Raw genomic sequence first — 22632 nt, forward strand, 5'->3', positions numbered from 1 at the left:
ATGGACATTTTCATGCACGTTTTAATTTATCGTCACATTATCTGTTTTCCAAGCTGTAGTTTATGAAACACCACCGTGTTTAAAGGTGTCAGAGTTTGTACCTGAGGCGTGACGTGACGTCGATCCTCTGAGGTTTCAGTTGTTGCACACGTTGGAGGAGGTGGCGAGCCTCTTAGTTTCTCAGGACGTCTCTGCTTTTGATTCTCCCAGAGTCCAGCTGGTGGCACCGACTCAGAACGCTACCACAGTGAGCCGTGTCTGGTTGCTGAAGGGGGTCAGAGGTCAGGGCAGAGTCGCCCTAAGCAGCGACACTTCGTGTGAAATTGGACACAACTTGGCACCATTTGTGTGCGATTACATCGATTTCCTGAGGCAAATTCTGTCAACGCCTTTTCTCCGGCAGTGCACGAAAATACGAGATTAAGAAAAGGATGCAGAGCTTCTTTAAGTGGAAGAGCAGTGCCAGAGTGCATCCGGACACCAAAGTGCCACATTTTAAAGTGAACTCTGCCCCTTTTTTATTTGATTGATTTATTTATTTTGCACAGAGCCTTCTGTCAAATATCATAGTTTTGAATTTCAAATTGAAGACAACAGTTTCACTGGGTTGTACAAAAATTGGTTCATCAGTGAATCTGTTATGTTTGATTTCTTGCTCCGCCCCTTTACTGGCCCCAAAATGTCAGTCTCTCCAGTCAGCCACTGATGTTTGCAACCAGGTTGCTATAACTTGTGTCAAAACAACTGGTTGTGTAGGCGACACTTTATTTTATTAAATTATACTAAAGGATATTAATGCTTCTGCAATCCATTAAATTTGTAGTTTACATCTGGATTAATTTCATTTTTGATTTGAATTTGATTAACTTTTTTTGTATTTCATACTGTGACTATTTTGACTGAGTAATTTAAAGTTTTAGATCATACTGCAAATAGTTATTTTGACAGAGTATTTAATGTATTCATCTTTAGGTCGTAATGTTTAACTTTATTTTTAGATCATATGTTGACATTTTCTTTGACATTAAGTATAGTTTTTGTTTATTTTTAGATTATGGTAAAGATTTTTATTTTACTTTGAGACTGAACATCTTTTTAAAATTGGATCATAGTGTAGATACAGCATGTGCAGAAAGTATTCACAGCGCTTAGCTTTTTCCACATTTTATGTTACAGCCTTATTCCAGAATGGATTAAATTATTTTTTCACAAATACCCCATAATGACTGTGTGGGAAAAGGTTTTTGAGATTTTTACAAATTTATTAACTTGAAATAAATAAGAAATCACATTTACACAAGTATTCACAGTCTTTGCCATGAAACTCAAAACTGAGCTCAGCTGCATCCTGTTTCTACTGATCATCCTTGAGATGTTTCTACAGTTGGAGTCCATCTGAGGTAAACTGAGTCAATTGGACATGATTTGGAAAGACACACACCTGTCTACATATAAGGTCCCGCAGTTGACAGAGTACAAACCAAACATGAAGTCAAAGGAACTGTCTGTAGACTTCAGAGACAAGATTGTCTGGAGGCACAAATCTGGGGAAGGGTACAGAAACATTTCTGCTGCTTTGAAGGTCCCAATGAGCACAGTGGCCTCCATCATCCATAAATGGAAGAAGTTCAGATCCACCAGGACTCTTCCTAGAGCTGGACACCCGTCTAAACTGAGCGATTGGGGGAGAAGGGCCTTAGTCAGGGAGGTGACCAAGAACCCGATGGTCACTCTGTCAGAGCTCCAGCATTCCTCTGTGGAGAGAGGAGAACCTTCCAGAAGGACAATCATCTCTGCACCAATCAGGCCTGTATGGTAGAGTGGCCAGATGGAAGCCACTCCTTAGTAAGAGGCACATGGCAGCCCACCTGGAGTTTGACAAAAGACACCTGAAGGATTCTCAGACCAGGAGAAACAAAATTCTCTGGTCTGAAGAGACAAAGAATGAACTCTTTGGGGTCATGTTTGGAGGAAACCAGGCACCATCCCTACAGTGAAGCATGGTGGTGGCAGCATCATGCTGTGGGGACGTTTTTCAGCAGCAGGAACTTGGAGACTAGTCAGGATTGAGGGAAAGATGAATGCAGCAATGTACAGAGACATCCTGGTTGAAAACCTGCTCCAGAGCGCTCTTGACCTCAGACTGGGGCCACGGTTCATCTTTCAGCAGGACAATGACCCTAAACACACAACCAAGATATCAAAGGAGTGGCTTCAGGACAACTCTGTGAATGTCCTTGAGTGGCCCAGCCAGAGCCCAGACCTGAATTCGACTGAACATCTCGGGAGAGATCTGAAAATGTCTGTGCACCGACGCTCCCCATCCAACCTGATGGAGCTTGAGAGGTGCTGCAAAGAGGAATGGACCAAACTGCCCAAAGATAGGTGCACCAAGCTTGTGACATCATATTCAAGAAGACTTGAGACTGTAATTTCTGCCAAAGGTGCATCAACAAAGTATTGAGCAAAGGCTGTGAATACTTATGTACAAGTGATTTCTTAGTTTTTATTTTTAATAAACGTACAAAAATTTCAAAAAATATTTTTCATGTTGTCATTATGGGGTGTTGTGAGCAGCTGGTCTGCTCTGTGTCAGCCTGATCCCATCAGATCTCAGAAGCTAAGCAGTGCTGCGTCTAGTTAGTACTTGGATGGGAGACCTCTTTGGAACACCAACAGCTGTGTGTGTTTCTCCAGTTAAAACTGGAGTTGCGTCAGGAAGGGCATCCGGCATCAGACTTGTGCCAAATACGGATCTGACTGTATCCGATGTGGCGACCCACAAACAACACGGGAGCAGCTGAATGGACAACAACGACAAAATTATGAGGTGTTGTGAATAGAATATTAAGGGGAAAAAAGGAAATCAGTTTACTCCATTTTGGAATAAGGCTGTAACATAAGATGTGGAAAACGTGAAGTGCTGTGAATACTTTCTGGATGCACTTTATTTCTGTTGACAACTTATTTCATCTTTAGATTGTAGTGTATTTATTTTGACTTTGAGATAAAGATAATTTTTTGGTTTATTTTTAGATTTTGCTGAAGATTTTTATTTTGAGTGAACCTTTTAATTTAAGCATCAGAGGCAAACCTACAAGCTCAGAGGAAATGACTTTTTATAGGCCCTTTATGTAACTCAAATCAAAATTCAGGAAAAGGATTTGAATGCTATGAGTACAAAGTGTTTTTTTTTGTTTTTTCTCCAGCAGGAAAAAAAAAGTTGCTGAGTTGCATATGTCACATTAGATATGCTGGTAGAACAATCAATCAATCAATTCAATCAATCAATTTCATTTATATAACGCCAAATCACAACAAACAGTTGCCCCAAGGCGCTTTATATTGTAAGGCAAGGCCATACAATAATTATGTAAAACCCCAACGGTCAAAACGACCCCCTGCAGAACCAGGCTCAGGGAGGGGCAGTCTTCTGCTGGGACTGGTTGGGGCTGAGGGAGAGAACCAGGAAAAAGACATGCTGTGGAGGGGAGCAGAGATCAATCACTAATGATTAAATGCAGAGTGGTGCATACAGAGAGAAAAAAGAGAAAGAAACAGTGCATCATGGGAAACCCCCAGCAGTCTAAGTCTATAGCAGCATAACTAAGGGATGGTTCAGGGTCACCTGATCCAGCCCTAACTATAACCTTTAGCAAAAGGAAAGTTTTAAGCCTAATCTTAAAAGTAGAGAGGGTGTCTGTCTCCCTGATCTGAATTGGGAGCTGGTTCCACAGGAGAGGAGCCTGAAAGCTGAAGGCTCTGCCTCCCATTCTACTCTTACAAACCCTAGGAACTACAAGTAAGCCTGCAGTCTGAGAGCGAAGCGCTCTATTGGGGTGATATGGTACTACGAGGTCCCTAAGATAAGATGGGACCTGATTATTCAAAACCTTATAAGTAAGAAGAAGAAGTTTAAATTCTATTCTAGAATTAACAGGAAGCCAATGAAGAGAGGCCAATATGGGTGAAATATGCTCTCTCCTTCTAGTCCCCGTCAGTACTCTAGCTGCAGCATTTTGAATTAACTGAAGGCTTTTTAGGGAACTTTTAGGACAACCTGATAATAATGAATTACAATAGTCCAGCCTAGAGGAAATAAATGCATGAATTATTTTTTCAGCATCACTCTGAGACAAGACCTTTCTGATTTTAGAGATATTGCGTAAATCCAAAAAAGCAGTCCTACACATTTGTTTAATATGCGCTTTGAATGACATATCCTGATCAAAAATGACTCCAAGATTTCTCACAGTATTACTAGAGGTCAGGGTAATGCCATCCAGAGTAAGGATCTGGTTAGACACCATGTTTCTAAGATTTGTGGGGCCAAGTACAATAACTTCAGTTTTATCTGAGTTTAAAAGCAGGAAATTAGAGGTCATCCATGTCTTTATGTCTGTAAGACAATCCTGCAGTTTAGCTAATTGGTGTGTGTTCTCTGGCTTCATGGACAGATAAAGCTGGGTATCATCTGCGTAACAATGAAAATTTAAGCAATACCGTCTAATAATACTGCCTAAGGGAAGCATGTATAAAGTGAATAAAATTGGTCCTAGCACAGAACCTTGAGGAACTCCATAATTAACTTTAGTCTGTGAAGAAGATTCCCCATTTACATGAACAAATTGTAATCTATTAGACAAATATGATTCAAACCACCGCAGCGCAGTGCCTTTAATACCTATGGCATGCTCTAATCTCTGTAATAAAATTTTATGGTCAACAGTATCAAAAGCAGCACTGAGGTCTAACAGAACAAGCACAGAGATGAGTCCACTGTCCGAGGCCATAAGATCATTTGTAACCTTCACTAATGCTGTTTCTGTACTATGATGAATTCTAAAACCTGACTGAAACTCTTCAAATAGACCATTCCTCTGCAGATGATCAGTTAGCTGTTTTACAACTACCCTCTCAAGAATCTTTGAGAGAAAAGGAAGGTTGGAGATTGGCCTATAATTAGCTAAGATAGCTGGGTCAAGTGATGGCTTTTTAAGTAATGGTTTAATTACTGCCACCTTAAAAGCCTGTGGTACATAGCCAACTAACAAAGATAGATTGATCATATTTAAGATCAAAGCATTAAATAATGGTAGGGCTTCCTTGAGCAGCCTTGTAGGAATGGGGTCTAATAAACATGTTGATGGTTTGGATGAAGTAACTAATGAAAATAACTCAGACAGAACAATCGGAGAGAAAGAGTCTAACCAAATACTGGCATCACTGAAAGCAGCCAAAGATAACGATACGTCTTTGGGATGGTTATGAGTAATTTTTTCTCTACTAGTTAAAATTTTGTTAGCAAAGAAAGTCATGAAGTCATTACTAGTTAAAGTTAATGGAATACTCAGCTCAATAGAGCTCTGACTCTTTGTCAGCCTGGCTACAGTGCTGAAAAGAAACCTGGGGTTGTTCTTATTTTCTTCAATTAGTGATGAGTAGAATGATGTCCTAGCTTTACGGAGGGCTTTTTTATAGAGCAACAGACTCTTTTTCCAGGCTAAGTGAAGATCTTCTAAATTAGTGAGACGCCATTTCCTCTCCAACTTACGGGTTATCTGCTTTAAGCTACGAGTTTGTGAGTTATACCACGGAGTCAGGCACTTCTGATTTAAAGCTCTCTTTTTTAGAGGAGCTACAGCATCCAAAGTTGTCTTCAATGAGGATGTAAAACTATTGACGAGATACTCTATCTCACTTACAGAGTTTAGGTAGCTACTCTGCACTGTGTTGGTATATGGCATTAGAGAACATAAAGAAGGAATCATATCCTTAACCTAGTTACAGCGCTTTCTGAAAGACTTCTAGTGTAATGAAACTTATTCCCCACTGCTGGGTAGTCCATCAGAGTAATGTAAATGTTATTAAGAAATGATCAGACAGAAGGGAGTTTTCAGGGAATACTGTTAAGTCTTCTATTTCCATACCATAAGTCAGAACAAGATCTAAGATATGATTAAAGTGGTGCTGGACTCATTTACATTTTGAGCAAAGCCAATAGAGTCTAATAATAGATTAAATGCAGTGTTGAGGCTGTCATTCTCAGCATCTGTGTGGATGTTAAAATCGCCCACTATAATTATCTTATCTGAGCTAAGCATTAAGTCAGACAAAAGGTCTGAAAATTCACAGAGAAACTCACAGTAACGAGCAGGTGGACGATAGATAATAACAAATAAAACTGTTTTTTGGGACTTCCAATTTGGATGGACAAGACTAAGAGTCAAGCTTTCAAATGAATTAAAGCTCTGTCTGGGTTTTTGATTAATTAATGAGCTGGAATGGAAGATTGCTGCTAATCCTCCGCCCCGGCCCGTGCTACGAGCATTCTGACAGTTAGTGTGGCTCGGGGGTGTTGACTCATTTAAACTAACATATTCATCCTGCTGTAACCAAGTTTCTGTAAGGCAGAATAAATCAATATGAGAGAGCATATCTCACCCGTGTTGGCCTCTCTTCATTGGCTTCCTGTTAATTCTAGAATAGAATTTAAAATTCTTCTTCTTACTTATAAGGTTTTGAATAATCAGGTCCCATCTTATCTTAGGGACCTCGTAGTACCATATTACCCCATTAGAGCGCTTCGCTCTCAGACTGCGGGCTTACTTGTAGTTCCTAGGGTTTGTAAGAGTAGAATGGGAGGCAGAGCCTTCAGCTTTCAGGCTCCTCTCCTGTGGAACCAGCTCCCAATTCAGATCAGGGAGACAGATACCCTCTCTACTTTTAAGATTAGGCTTAAAACTTTCCTTTTCGCTAAGGCTTATAGTTAGGGCTGGATCGGGTGACCCTGGACCATCCCTTGGTTATGCTGCTTTAGATGTAGATTGTGGGGGGGTTCCCATGATGCACTGTTTCTTTCTCTTTTTGCTCCGTATGCATCACTCTGCATTTAATCATTAGTGATCGATCTCTGCCCCCCTTCACGGCATGTCTTTTTCCTGTTTTTTTCCCTCAGCCCCAACCAGTCTCAGCAGAAGACTGCCCCTCCCTGAGCCTGGTTCTGCTGGAGGTTTCTTCCTGTTAAAAGGGAGTTTTTCCTTCCCACTGTTGTCAAGTGCTTGCTCATAGGGGGTCGTTTTGACCGTTGGGGTTTTTCATAATTATTGTATGGCCTTGCCTTGCAATATGGAGCGCCTTGGGGCAACTGTTTGTTGTGATTTGGCGCTATATAAGAAAAAAGTTGATTGATTGATTGATCAATTATTATATCATTTACCAACAGGGACTTAGAAGAGAGAGACCTAATGTTTAATAGACCACATTTAACTGTTTTAGTCTGTGGTGCAGTTGAAGGTGCTATATTATTTTTTCTTTTTGAATTTTTTTGCTTAAATAGATTTTTGCTGGTTATTGGTGGTCTGGGAGCAGGCACCGTCTCTACGGGGATGGGGTAATGAGGGTACAAGTTGTTTGTACTTTACTGACACTGGTACAGAGTCAGTAAAATGGAATGCATTTATACATCACTTTTTCATCTGAATCAGAAGATCAAAGTCCTTGACAATAATGACACACACACACACACACACACACACACTGCTGCTGTGCAAGACGCTTATGACACACCAGGAGCAACTCTGGGATTGAAGACCTTGCTCAAGGTCCCCTTAGAGATTTTCTGATCTGATAAGGGTTTGAACCGAGAATCCTCTGGTCTCAAGCCCACCGCTTAACCAAGATTAACCCCTCTTCAATGTTGCTCGCCTTTATAGTTCACCACTAGGGGCAGTGCTGTGTACAGTATCAGAAAGTACAGCATAGAAGAAGTCGGGTGTTTTCAGCCTGTGGTGGCCAAGTGGTTAGTGCGCTTTGTTTCAGTGTGGAAGGTTCCCAGTTCAAACCCCTCCCCTGCCACGCTTCTCCATGTAATGTGGAGTTGCATCAGGAAGAGCATCCGGTGTAAAACTTGTGCCAAATCAACATTCGGATCTGCCATGGCAACCCTGAGTGAAAATAAGCAAGCAGCCAAAGGGACTTGCATTAGAGCACAGTATCGTCGTCATCGTAATTATCGTAATTGCGTAGGGCTCAGATAGCAGCAACATGGATGAGTGAGTCGGTCCATCCCAGCTAATAACTAAAAAAACAACAAAAAAAACAAATGTCGTCATCATCTCATAATGGACCTAATGGACAACTGCATTACTTTATTAACTTTGACACACGAGCTCAATCTCCAAAGCAACTTTGTTTTCTCTGAGTAGTATCGCATAGATATGACTGCCACCTGCTGGACATGTTGCAAACCCTCATATCAGCATCTGCTAATGACTTAAGTCAGCATTTGCAAGGAGAAACATGTCCAAGTACATATCCGGGACAAAATTTTGTATGCAACAAAACAAAAATTAAAGAACTGTTATCATGTATGGCAGAGAATGATGACACAACTTTTTGTCACTACTGCAAAATAATAACAACTGACTCACAACATTGAAATGGTGCTCCAAAACATTTGAAACACCTGTGTTTCAGACATTGTTCTAGACTCTGCATGAAAATTAAGACATCACAATGTGGGCCAAAATGGAAAATGAATCCACCAGGACTCATTTGATTACTCGTATAATACTCGAGGGTCAGTCGATGCCAAATCAACACATAAAAAAAAAAACAACCTTCAGGAAGCTGTCAGTTAGCAAACATTCGACATAGGACCACTTATGTTTCAGTCTGAAGAGGGTTAACATCATATAACCCAATTCCAGTGAAGTTGGGACGTTGTGCAAAATGTAAATAAAAACAGAATACAATGATTTTCAAATCCCCTTCAACCTATATTCAATTGAATACACCACAAAGACAAGATATTTAATGTTCAAACTGATAAACCTTATTGTTTTTGTGCAAATATTTGCTCGTTTTGAAATGGATGCCTGCAACATGTTTTTAAAAAGCTGGGACAGTGGTATGTTTACCACTGTGTTACATCACCTTTCCTTCTAAATAACATCATGGACTTGATGTTCAGGCGAGTAAATTTCTGAGAAGAAAACCAACTTTGTTAAAATATTGTTAAAATACCCCACTTTTGTATCAATGGTGTGGCGGGGGGGGGGGGGGGGGGTGTAAAAGCATGGCAGTATGTGTTTTGTGTGCATTTGGGCCATAGTAGCCGTTTGTTGACTGTAATAAACTTTGCACAAAGGCTGATTAATAAAACTTTAAATGTGCAAAGTTTTCAGGAAATCATGCAGTAACCTACAATAGTGGGCGGGGCTAAACTGTGCAACAGTTTACATCTTGGAAATGTGTGACTGGATGGCTTTGGTACTAGGTCTCTTTGGAGGAAGCTTGGGTTGTTGCTTGAATGTCTTTGTGTCAAACAAACGGGAGATTCTAATGACGAGGATCACTTTCATTGTGAGGGAACATCAATTTTGGCATTTTGGACATGTGGTGTGTTTCACTGGGCATCACCCAGCAGACAGGCTCCTCAATGTTGAGGACCTCAGCAACTGGAAACAGCCAATTGGAAATGACACCCGATGTAACTTGGACCCTGGATCATTCTGTTTCATTCTGGCTGTCTGCTGTCTTTCTGGATGGTTGGCATCCAGCTGTGGCTTGTTGACAATAACCGGCCAAACCTATAACCTCAATTTGATCACGGTTTCTTCTGTCTGTAAAGTTGTGGGTTGAAACTATGAAACCAAAATAAGAAACGTAAGGATTAACTGTGTTTTAATATGTGCCGTAAACTGTGGTTGCAGGGGTGGATCCAGATTGTTTTTTTTTGGGTGGGGGGGGGTGATCTCATTCATTGCAGTAGAGAAATCCACTCATTCATGAACCGAAAGCGTAATATTGTTACTGATATTATCATGATTACTGACATAGTCAGATTTGCAAAGTAAAATCTTTTTTTTTTTTTTTTTTTTACTGTCAACCATATCTTTATTACTCTTGCACACGACCATAATATACAATGTGATTTTTGCTAGTTGTTTCAACTGCTAACAATGAATTAAGTCAACAGACAGGCACATTTTTATCAAACATGAACTATTTTTAAAAAGTCATAAGCATCTAAGTCGAATATTTAGAAAATTCAGCTTTAAAAGCATGAGAAATATCAATATGTGTGACACCAATACAATGATCGATCATCAAACTCAAAACGTAATATAAGATTTTATTTAGATCACAAAGTCCAATTTCTGTTTTTGTTTTTCCTATGTTAATTTTGTGGACATCAAGGATGGATGAACATCTTGTTTATTTGCTGGTGGGGTGGGGGGGTGCTTTCCCATAACTCCCCCCCCCCCCCCCCAAATCCTTTCCTGCATGGTCACTTCAAGAGGAAGTAAATAACTTGTGTATTTTAAAACAAAAAAGTCCAGCACACAGAAAAATATGAGCTTGATCCAGAATTAAAGACTCGGCTCTTCTGAGGTCGTTGCTTCCACACTTTTAGAGATTAGAGTGCAACAATGTCCTAGTTCTAAAAATATGTTGATGCACAAAAAGTTCCTGCAGCCGTACAGTCGGGACGCCACGTTAGGAATACAGATAACGTGTCCACTCGCACTCGCCTTCTGGCTGGACAGTATTAAATTAAGTTCTGTTTACACATGCAACCAAGAAGGAGCCTCTTTTCAGCGCTACAGCAACAGTTACACCGTGTCCACATGTTCAAGCCAAGTGCTGCTAAACACCGCTTTCCCACGACGCTGTGAAAAAGAGCAACCTCAGAAACAACCTTGTAACCCAAGTCCATGGAATTCTTAACTGGAAAACCAGCATGGGGAATCCTCCATGTGAGGTGTTCACAGCTCACATTTGATGGCTTTGATTGGATGATCTCCAGAATGTGTTGTTGGACCCACTGTGGTGTCATGTGACGGGGGGGGGGGGGGGAACAGAAGATGAGTGTGAGGACAGAGAGGACACGTGTCTGGACAATCACAAAGGCTGCTCTGAAATGAAGGTAAGAACATCATTATGTCTTTACGAGCCTCTAATGAATAATTCTGACCAAACATTTTTAAAAAGTAGGTTTACACTCAGCAAACGCCTTATTGTGATGTTTACAGCCTTAGAACACATTTGGGTGACGTTTATTGTAGAGGAGCTGAGATCATGAGTTTAAAAATGCTAAACTAAATTAGAACCAGCAAGAGCACAATGCAACCTGACCACTAGGTGGCACTACCTCCCGCAGACTGCAGCTTTAAGACGCATACTGAATTCATACAATCCAGCAAATGGATTTTACCGGCTGTTTAATTACTAGGATAAATTTTAAAAATTCCCTTGGTTACAAACGTGATGTGTAACAAACAGTTCAATTAAATCCACTCAAACTAAACAATCACAAACTCTCCGATATCTCAGAGGCACGTTCACAAAAACTGGCATAACTGAGTACTTACACTTATTTCAGGTGACGTTGTTAAACTAATATCATGTCCGTTTGCAGAATTGAACATATGCTGTAAGAGTAATGTGCATTTGCTGCCCCAATGGCTCATTGATTAACTCCATTTTAAAAAGAGGATTGCTCGCAAACAAAGGAGTCATTGAAGCTGAGTACAGCTCTTAGAAGCACGAATGCTCACAAACTGCTAAAAACCAAAAAACTCAACTCTCCCATTAATCTAAAATGAAATATTTTACTTATGACTACAATTAAACGCGCCATTTTTGACTGTTTATGTAGCCAGAAAAATTCCAATATTAATCGAGTTATGTCAATACTTGGAGTTAAACACTGCCAAAGATGTAAACAGTGTTTTCCAGTTACTGCAATCCTGATGAGGTCATACTCAGGATAAGTGATAATCCAATCAAGATCTGGATAAATCCATTCTTAGCTTATTGGTGTGTTGTAGATATACCTACAAAGAACGTTAATAATCCAACAAAGATTGGTATACAACGTAATCATGCAAATGACCTGTTGGCATTTTCACAACATAGGGAAAGTAATGTGGCCATGAGTCATTAATCAAAGGAATAATAATTAATCGTAATATAGAATGGATTATTCTATGAACTAGTCATGTAAACACAATTACCAAAATTTTGTCTTTCTTTAGGATAAGGTCAATGTACCCATTGTTGTGCTTGTGATGCACATTAATATATTTTAATCAGATACTGAGATTATACAGTTGACATAAACAATTGGCTTTTTTTTTTTTTAAATAAAACCAGACAGTGATGTATTTTGTTTAAAATGCTGAGAAGTGCTGGAGAATGCTGTTGATCTCTGGGCGTACGTACTGGTCCAGCTATACAAAGTATAGTAATAAGGTCATTAATAGACTTTTAACGTACTGCGCAGTTCTTCGTTAGTAAGTAAATAAAGTTTATTTGTATAGCACCTTCCAAGATAAAATTACTAAGTGCTTTACAGTGGAAAAAATAAAATACAAACACAGAAATAACAAAAAAAAAAACAAAAAAAAAAACGGTAACATAGTAAAGTAAGACCCTTCGGCTGCTCCTTTGTTTTTTTTTTCACTCAGTTGCCCTATCTATGGGAACAAACTCATCAGGGGCACAAAACGATAACTTCAGTTTTTACTGTATTAAGTGACAGCAGCCATCCAGTTTTTCATGACATTAACATAGTTTTGAACAAAACAGGACAGAATGGCAGAAGACTGTGTATATTTAGCTACAGCAACTGAGAAACTCCTGTGAGATCCAAAAGTAAAACTATCGAATATTCACCTGCATCTCTGTGCATTAAAATATCATTTGAAACTCTAAGAAGAGCTGTTTCAGTAGAGTGAAAGTTCTACACTCGATGGTCCTTATCAGGACCTTAGAGCTGATCGAATCTGTTGTGCATGCTGGTTATGTTGCCTAGTTCAGATTCTTCCACTAATTTAACATTTGGCAAGTAGCTATAGTAACATCAATTGAGAATAAAAACTTGTGACTTTTAATTTGCCTTAAAACATGAGCCATTTGAAGAAATTGGCTTTTTTGTTGTTGTTTTAGAACATAAAATGTTAAGCATCTTCTCTCTTTCCTGGATATGTGTCCCAGAAGGTTATGGGTTGAAACTTTGCCCACATCGGAAAACCTTTGAGGAACCAGGCGGGTTTCCGCAATAAACCAAGACATTCCATCATTGTGCTGTGATCTTAATTCTGGTGGAATTTTCAAGATGTTTGAAAATTTCTTCACTTCATTGTCAACCTTGGCCGACTTTTTGTAATCCTGAAGTTTCCGTGGAGCCCCTGATATTGCTGTACCTGCTGTGGTTGCTCTGGAGCAGGGGCGCCCAAGTTCGGTCCTCGAGATCTAGCTTCCCGACACTTAGTTGTCTCCCTGTTCCAACATACCTGAATCCAATGAAAGACTCATTAGCAGTCTTTTAATGAGCCTTTCATTGGATTCAGGTGTGTTGGAACAGGGAGACGACTAAGAGTGTCAGGAAGGTAGAGCTCGAGGACTGAACTTGGGCACCCCTGCTCTGGAGCATTGCACCATCAAACGGCAGCCTTGAGGACATATGATTGCAAATGTGATCACCAGGTTGTCACAGTCACAGACTATGACCTTTTTGGGATGCATATCTTTGAAGTGAGAAGGGGGCTTAAGGGTTTATTCAATGATGATGTTGCTCAATCATAGTGGGTCAAAATGATCTTCAAACTGAAAGTTACTCAATAAAACATGTTGAAGATGTATCAAAGTCTATCTTCTTGTAAAAATGTAGCTGTCTCCAAGCTGGATCTATGGAAACCTTCATCTACACTTTGTGTTGTAAATACAGGTGGAGGTTACTCCATGGCAAACACACAGCGGGACAAACGCCACAATGAACACCACAGAAGAAACCTGGATCGGAACAGCTATCAGCTATCATGGCTGGAATGCCTCTGTTAATGGAAGCGTGCACATGTTCATCCTTCCAGGCCTTAATCGTGCCATCAACATCCTCGCGTCAGCGCCCTCTTCATGTTATGATATCACTTGGTTGTACAATGGAGATTTCCAGATTAGAAGCCACCTCCGCAACGCAAAGGAGTAGCCATCGCGTTCTTGGCCCAGTTTGGATCATGCCTTTAACTGCATTTAGCATCACCAAAATCCTGCAGATGGAGCCCATCAAGGCTGTGAGTGTACTCATCTGTGGCTGTTGTCCTGGAGGAAACCTGTCAAACATCTTGTCCCTGGCTCTGAATGGAGACATGAACCTTAGGTAAGCCTTCACTGGTTTTTGCTTAAAACAGCACTCACATAAAACTAGTTAAAAGCAATCTGTACAAATAGGTCTTGAGCTTCTCCTTAAGGTTCCAACAGAGTCCACGGATTGTAGGTGTAGTGGCAGTGCATTCCACAGTTGGGTGCCTCAACCTCAAATGCACAGTCTCCTTTGGTGTTCAGCCTTGACCTTGGTACAACCAACAGGTTCTGGTCCGAGGACCTCAGGGACCTGCTTGTCACATGGGTGCAAGAGTTCACTGATGTAAAGTGGCATTTGACAGTGCAGAGCTCTGAAAGTCATCACCAGTAGTTTAAATTGCACTCTGAACTGAATTGGGAGCCAGTACAAAGAGGACAGAATGGGTGTTAGGTGAGACCACTTAAAAGACCTTGTAAGGAGCTTTGCAGCTGAATTCTGGACCATTTGTAGGCGGTTCAGCGAAGACTTACTGAGGCTAGGGAACAGTGAATTACAGTAATCAAGACGTGAAAAAATAAAAGCATGAATATTTCAATTTCAGTTTCAATTTATCTTCATTTCTATAGCGCCAAATCACAACAGAGTTGCCTCAAAGCGCTTCACACAAGCGCTTGAATAATCTGTTGCAGCTCAGCTTGAGACACAATGTTTCTAAGGCGGACAATGTTCTGTAAATGAACGACGCAAAATTGCACAAGACGGGTAATGTGTGTCAAATTTGAGAGCCTGGTCAAATGTAACACCCAGATTTCTGACGACTAGTTAACAAAAGAGGATAGAGAGGCAAGTATGATAACTATGATACATCATTAAAGAAGCTCAAAATATGTCCAAGTGGGAGCAAGTACAATGGAAATAAAACAGGTCCCAGACAGACCCTGGGGCACACAGGACAAGAGTGGCAGAAGAGGATGTATATTAGCTGCAGCAACTGAAAACGTCTATTAGAGAGAGGAGAGAGAGAGAGAGAGAGAGAGAGTGTTTAAAAACCAATCTAGGACTGACCCAGAAATGCCCACCCATGTCCTTAATATCTCAATTAAAACACCATAAGCAGTGGCAAAAGCTGCAGACAGATCCAAAAGTACAAGTACCGAATATTCACCTGCATCTCTGCGCATTAAAATATTTGAAACTCTAAGAGCAGCTGTTTCAGTAGAATGCAAGTGACGAAACCCAGACTGAAATTTGTCAAGAATATTGTGTTCAGCGCCACCGTTGTTAAGCTGTTTGGCCACTTTTTCCAAAATTTTGGAAATAAAAGGCAACTCTGAAATTGGTCTAAAATTCTGAGGAAGAGAAGGGTCAAGATTAGGCTTTTTTAAAAGAGGGTGAATAACAGCCTGTTTAAAATACTGAGGGCACAGCCAGAAGTCATTGATCTGTTAATTATTGATAAAACACACAGTCCAGTGGTGGGTATAACTTTATTGAATGGGGCAGGTGGAAGGTTTCCTTCGCTCAGACTAATGAGCTCTTTCATTGATATTGGTGTGAAACTGTCCAATACTGACGTCTCAGTGAGACACAGTAAGACCCTTCGGCTGCTCCCTTGTTTGCACTCGAGGTCGCCACAGCAAATCCGAGGTGGAGCAGTTTTACGCTGGATGCCCTTCCTGACGCAACTCCACATTACACGGAGAAATGTGGCAGGGGTGGGATTTGAACCGGGAACCTTCCACACTGAAACCAAGTGCACTTCAAACACTTGGCCACCACATGCATCCTGTCTGTATAACTTCATTATTCTGACATTGAAAGTTGAAAATTTGACCTATAATGTCAAAATAAGTATTAAAAAGTTGATAAATTGTGGTCTTAAATTATTATAACGTCAGAAAAAGTAAAATTTTCCTCCTCATAATGATGAGATGGCTTGTTAAACTTTTCAGATTCTCCTCACAGAAAAATCGTAGTAAAACATATAAAAAGCAATGCACAAAATGTATTAAAAGAATTTGTATACTTGTTAAGTTGTTTATTACTTATATTAATAATCTAACTGTACCTCTTACTATAACCAGGAAGAAAATGTGCATTTATGAACATTAAATGCGAAAAACACGTTGCGCATGTGTGCTCAAATTCTTCATGAAATATTCATAAAATCACTTTTCTTTTGTATGACATCATGAAATTCATTGTGAGAATAAGATAAACATCTGCCTATCTAAGTTGTAACTGAGACGATTTCATCTTTCTGATTTAGAAAGATGGAGTTTTGACTCATCATGTCAAAATAATGATTAAACAGTTGAAATTGTATTTTCCTTAAATTATTGCACAGCTAAATGCTCTCATATTGATTGTAGAATCTCAAATATCTGCCTTTTTATGCCAGAACTGATAAATGAGGATCTTTCTAAGTAAATGATAAATGATCATTCTAAATCAGAATGATTTAAAAAGATAGAGTTTTGACTCATAATGGTGTAATACGAGGGTAGGCTGAAAAGTTGTAAGGCTCACCATGGAGTAATGCATTAACTGCATCATAGTGAGCCTTAGAACTTTTCAGCCTACCCTCGTAAGTTGAAATTGTGATTTCCTCAAGTTATCAAAAAACTAGGAAAGTTCAGCTTTGTTTCTCATAATAATGAGATGGTATTGCAAATATTTGCCTTTCTATGTTATAACTGCTAAAAAAGAAGCTGAAATTTGTATCATTCTTTGTGTTGGTGTTCTTCCAGTGTTGTCATGACCACGTGCTCTTCTGTGGCTGCTCTTGGTCTGATGCCTTTGCTCCTCTTCCTCTACTGCCAAAGCTTCCCGGGGCTGGAAAACGCTGTGCCGTACCTCCAAATTGTCACCGCACTCATACTGACCCTGGTACCTTGTGGCACCGGCGTTGCCATAAATTACTACAAACCAAACTATGCAGTGGTTGTCAAAAAGGTGAGACACCTGAAATAAGACAGACTGCAAATAGAAAACAGCAGTGAGAACGTGTTTGTGCAACATGATTCAAACCTGCTTCACCTCTCAATTATTACATCATAACTAAGGTGACAAGTGCACTGAAAAGAGAAAACATAACTGCTTCAATGAATTAAGTTTGTCCAAATTAATTACCAAGTGGTTGTAAATATCAAGTTAATTTGGATTGTTTTGGAAATATTGAAACGTATTCAAATGTAGATGAATGAACAAGGATCACACCTTTTATTTCTTATTTAAAGGTTACAGGCATTGCAGTGTGTGCTTATGTGCACAAGTTGATAACCATATTTTCTGGATTCTAAATCACATAAAAAAGGTAAAAAAAAAAAAAAAAAAAAAGGTTCTTGAAGAGGGAAAAACCCATATTTAAGTTGCACCGCTCTGTTATTGGCTCTTTAATTTTGGATTTTTGTGCATTGTTGAAGTGTACTTTTTATTGTTGTTTAGTGCCGGTAGCATAGATTTACATGTACGCTACCTGGCTATACCTGCCCGCACTTTATGCACAGTGGGCATCCATACCCAGTCGCCCAAAATGACCAATATTCGCTGAGTTAGACAAAGGTGAATACTGGTCATTTTGGGCAACTGCATACTGCCCTCCAAAAGCACGTTATTGTATTATTATAGTTATTCTTATTAACAACAAATGTATGATATTTTGTTATAAAAGTCACACTTCCCATCACTGAAAAGTCTGCGAATCAAGAGTGCAAAAAGAAACTAAACAAAACCTAAACTAACGAAAGAAAAATGAAGCGAACGTCAACCTCGACACTTTCAACGAAATCAAAAGGAAACATTCATGATGATGTGACTGACAGCGGGTATGAGAATGAGCACAGCCAGGTGTGTCCTCATGTCCGCAGCACCTGCAGGCGCGGGATCTGTTTGTCTTGACAACGTGTGTGCACACGTGGATGGGTCATCAGTGATACAAGGATGTTACGTGCAGCTCGTCGGAGCTTTTGTTGTTGATGTGTTCAGATATCGTCAACCTTCGTGCAAGATGTCGGACTTGGGAGGTTGGACGACAGTCAAACGCAACGCTGACGGTACTGGAATTACACAAATAATGAGGAATTGTCAAGGCAAAAAGTAAAATGAAATATAGACAAATTGAGGTTGTCATTGGGATTCATTCACATTTTTAAGAGTTTGAAGTCAGAAATGAAGCTGGACGACGGTTAAACGATGTCAACCTAAGTCCAGATTTCTTGTTTTTCCTTTTGGATTCGGTGTCCTTCATTAGTGCGGTGTGATCAGGGCTTAAGTCATAGGTCCTCCCAACCTAGTTACAAAAGATACATGACTTGTACTCTGGAACATATGGTACTTATTTTAGAAAGTTCTTTGAGCATTTTTAATTTTCACTCTGGATTCCGAGAACTCTGCCCTTGTGAGAAGTCAGCCTGGGTTAAAAACTCGGCCCAGGTTAGGCTTAGAGGTTGGGTTAGGGTTAGCCCCAGGCTCAGTTCACAACTGGGCCTGCGTTCGCTTCAGGCCAACTTCTCCTTTATCTGTTTCCAAGAGGGTTGAGAGATATGTTCCCTCCAGTGTGTCCCGGGCCTCTTCCCAGTTGGAAGTGCCTAGAAGACCTCCTTGGGGAGATGACTGGGGCATCCTCATCAGATGCCCGAAACATCTCAACTGGCTCCTTTTGATGCAAAGAAGCAGCAGCTTATCTCTTGAGTCCCTCCAGGAAAGTCAAACTTCTCACCCTGGTTTTGCAACGTCACATATACAAACTCTGGCAAAAATTATGGAATCACCGGCCTCGGAGGATGTTCATTCAGTTGTCTAATTTTGGACAAAAAAAGCAGATCACAGACATGACACAAAACTAAAGTCATTTCAAATGGCAACTTTCTGGCTTTAAGAAACACTATAAAAAATCAGGAAAATAAATTGTGGCAGTCAGTAACGGTTACTTTTCCGGACTGTATGCAGGTCATGACATTGACCCTATGTGTCTTTTTGCAAGGAAAGTTTTCACAGTTTTTGCTCTATGGCAAGATGCATTATCATCTTGAAAAATGATTTCATCATCCGCAAACATCCTTTCAATTGATGGGATAAGAAAAGTGTCCAAAATATCAACGTAGACTTGTGCATTTATTGATGATGTAATGACAGCCATCTCCCCAGTGCCTTTACCTGACATGCAGCCCCATATCATCAATGACTGTGGAAATTTACATGTTCTCTTCAGGCAGTCATCTTATAAATCTCATTGGAACGGCACTAAACAAAAGTTCCAGCATCATCACCTTGCCCAATGCAGATTCGAGATTTATCACTGAATATGACTTTCATCCAGTCATCCACAGTCCACGATTGCTTTTCCTTAGCCCATTGTAACCTTGTTTTTTCTGTTTAGGTGTTAATGATGGCTTTCTTTTAGCTTTTCTGTATGTAAATCCCATTTCCTTTAGGCGGTTTCTTACAGTTCGGTCACAGACGTTGACTCCAGTTTCCTCCCATTCGTTCCTCATTTGTTTTGTTGTGCATTTTCGATTTTTGAGACATATTGCTTTAAGTTTTCTGTCTTGACGCTTTGATGTCTTCTTTGGTCTACCAGTATGTTTGCCTTTAACAACCTTCCCATGTTGTTTGTATTTGGTCCAGAGTTTAGACACAGCTGACTGTGAACATCCAACATCTTTTGCAACATTGCGTGATGATTTACCCTCTTTTAAGAGTTTAATAATCCTCTCCTTTGTTTCAATTGACATCTCTCGTGTTGGAGCCATGATTCATGTCAGTCCACTTGGTGCAACAGCTCTCCAAGGTGTGATCACTCCTTTTTAGATGCAGACTAACGAGCAGATCTGATTTGATGCAGGTGTTAGTTTTGGGGATGAAATTTACAGGGTGATTCCATAATTTATTCCTCAGAATTGTCCATATTTTTTTCCCTCTGCTTGGTCTAAAAAAAGTAACCGTTACTGACTGCCACAATTATTTTTCCTGATTTCTTATAGTGTTTCTTAAAGCCAGAAAGTTGCCATTTGAAATGACTTTAGTTTTGTGTCATGTCTGTGATCTGTTTTTTTTTTTTCTACAAAATTAAACAACTGAATGAACATCCTCCGAGGCCGGTGATTCCATAATTATTGCCAGGGGTTGTATACTGAAGAAAGCATGCTGCTATTATTATTACTAACTATTTTATCTGAGTTTCCCAGGAATCAAAACACTAAAAATCCTTTAAGAAATAAATGACAATAATAAAAGTACACTTCAACAATGTACAAAAATCTCAAATTAAAGATCTCAGAATGTGGGACTTAAACTCCAAACATATGGTGGTGGTTTTAAAGTATTTATGTTTGGTCATAAACGAGAACACTCCACCTGTCAGTGCAGTTATTTCAGGTTTTTCTCCAGTTACACGAAGCCCTGCCCCACCAGATTTGATGCCTTCGTTCCTCTTTCAATCAAATGAAATATTTCCACTTTGATGCGGTGACGTTTTGTTTGGGTGAAACCTTCTGCGTTTCTAAATGCTCTCATCTGCAGGTCGGGCTGGTCATCTTACTGATCTTTTCTGTCGCGCTGATCGTCTTGTCTGGCATCGCCGTTGGACGAACACTACGGATGATTGTCTCACCTGATGTTCTGGCCGCTGCGGCGGTGATGCCGCTGATTGGTTATATTTCAGGATATCTCATGTCCATCATGTGCAGACTTGATTCTAAGTGAGTGATTTACATGCACCCGTATGACTTGTACTAATAATTGTTGCGAGGCCGCAGCTTATTAAAATTGTTCCCCTCTTTCTGAAGATGCAGCAGGACGATCTCCATGGAGACAGGCTGTCAAAACATCCAGCTGTGCAGCACAATCCTGAAGGTGGCTTTTCCTCCTCAGGTCATCGGAGTCATGTTTCTCTTCCCCCTGGTCTACCTCACATTCCAGTGCAGCGAGGCTCTGCTGGTCGTCCTGTTCTTCAGATGTTCTCAGATGCTGAAGCCCTCAGCTGAGGGTAAATGTCACAGCTGTCTCTGTTTTCAAAGAACCGCTCTGCAGCACACTCTTCTCTGGCCACACGTCTGTTGTTGTTGTTCCTTTGAACTGTGATCAGACAAAACTTCAGTCTGTTTCCTCTTCTGCAGAAACGTATCGTGGTGCTAAACGAGAAGACGGTGACCAGCCTTAAACCAAGACACAGATATTAAACGGACATATTTGGACTTAAAAATATTGTGGTGCTGAGGAACTTAAACAGGTCCAACATGTTGAGGACTGACTGTACAGCCTGCTGACGAACGCTTGACACTGAAATTTTATGTTTTTAAATTGTGATTAAATTCTTTAACTCCAAACAAGTCACCTGATAAGTTATCTTTTTAAAATAGTTTATTACATCCACCAAGGACATAATATAATCATTGGTGTTTATTTATTTATTTGTCTGACTGTTAGCAGGATTACATCAAAACTACTGCACGGATTGCAACGAAATTTTCACCAGAGATAGATCTTCAGGCATAGAAGACTCCACTGAATTTTGGAGGTGATCAGGTGTCGCCGACTGAACGGCCCCCCCTAAAAATCAGTCCACTGCCTTCACTACACATGCGTCATTTGAGTGTCAGCCGCGGTTCACCGATTATCACCTTGTTTCTGCTTCAAACTGCCTCCAGTCATCTGTCTCAGCAACAGATATCTGAAGCTTTTGTACAACAATCATTTCCACATAAATTCAGCATTATTTCATCATAAAAGACGAAGGAAGCGATCAGAGCGCCACAGCTACACGGGCTGCTGTGCTGCCTTCAGTGTGCCTCTGTCATTTCAAAGTGTTGGTACCAATCACTGATTATCACCTTGTTTCTGCTTAAAACTGACTTTAAAATGATTTAAGAGGTTTTACTTTGTCATCTGATGGTTAATAATCCAGCTCTCCACAGTTTCACTGATACTTACTGGACTGGTAAGCATTGAAAGCCAAGATAGACATGTCCAAACTTGTCCTCTGACACGCCGAAACGGAGGTGTTCCTTTGTCTCGCTTCCAAAGCGAATCAGTCTTTATGCGTGAAGCCTCCGCGTGGCTTTCCATGACAAAATCTCTTGTTAAAAGTGAAATCTGCTGGAAAATGGCTGATGTCCAGCTCTTGTGATAACCAGGGAAAGAGCACATGATGGTCTCGTATCCACAGAGACATCTGTTTAGAAATGGTCTGGTGGCTGTAGTCTTACACACCTCTCTGCAGCTTCTCTCCCCCTGCCATCCCCTCATTACCCCATCCCCGTAGAGACGGTGCCTGCTCCCAGACTACCAATAACCAGCAAAAATCTATTTAAGCATAAAAATTCAAAAAGAAAAAATAATATAGCACCTTCAACTGCACCACAGACTAAAACAGTTAAATGTGGTCTATTAAACATTAGGTCTCTCTCTTCTAAGTCCCTGTTGGTAAATGATATAATAATTGATCAACATATTGATTTATTCTGCCTTACAGAACCTGGTTACAGCAGGATGAATATGTTAGTTTAAATGAGTCAACACCCCCGAGTCACACTAACTGT

General features: G+C 40.2%; 1 protein-coding gene across 1 annotated transcript; it reads left to right on the forward strand.

The window, feature by feature from the left end:
• The first annotated feature begins 10895 nt into the window (after positions 1–10895).
• Positions 10896–21254, forward strand: LOC117526674 (sodium/bile acid cotransporter-like). The gene is made up of 6 exons (XM_034188726.1): positions 10896–10933; positions 13739–14167; positions 16843–17047; positions 20615–20793; positions 20881–21080; positions 21211–21254. The coding sequence occupies exons 2-6, from the start codon at positions 13830–13832 to the stop codon at positions 21252–21254; spliced, it is 966 nt and encodes a 321-aa protein (XP_034044617.1). The 5' UTR covers positions 10896–10933; positions 13739–13829.
• Positions 21255–22632: the final 1378 nt, after the last annotated feature.

The sequence above is a fragment of the Thalassophryne amazonica genome, chromosome 15 (genome assembly GCF_902500255.1).
Source record: "Thalassophryne amazonica chromosome 15, fThaAma1.1, whole genome shotgun sequence".
NCBI classification, from domain to species: Eukaryota; Metazoa; Chordata; class Actinopteri; order Batrachoidiformes; family Batrachoididae; genus Thalassophryne; species Thalassophryne amazonica.

What these genes read in the sequence shown, in the direction of transcription:
- LOC117526674 (XM_034188726.1), top strand. Translation starts at nt 13,830, where the DNA reads ATGGCTGGAATGCCTCTGTTAATGGAAGCGTGCACATGTTCATCCTTC. An exon ending in AATGGAGACATGAACCTTAG is followed by an intron (nt 14,168 to 16,842) that starts GTAAGCCTTCAC and finishes GTGTTCTTCCAG; the next exon opens with TGTTGTCATGACCACGTGCT. An exon ending in ATGCAGTGGTTGTCAAAAAG is followed by an intron (nt 17,048 to 20,614) that starts GTGAGACACCTG and finishes TCTCATCTGCAG; the next exon opens with GTCGGGCTGGTCATCTTACT.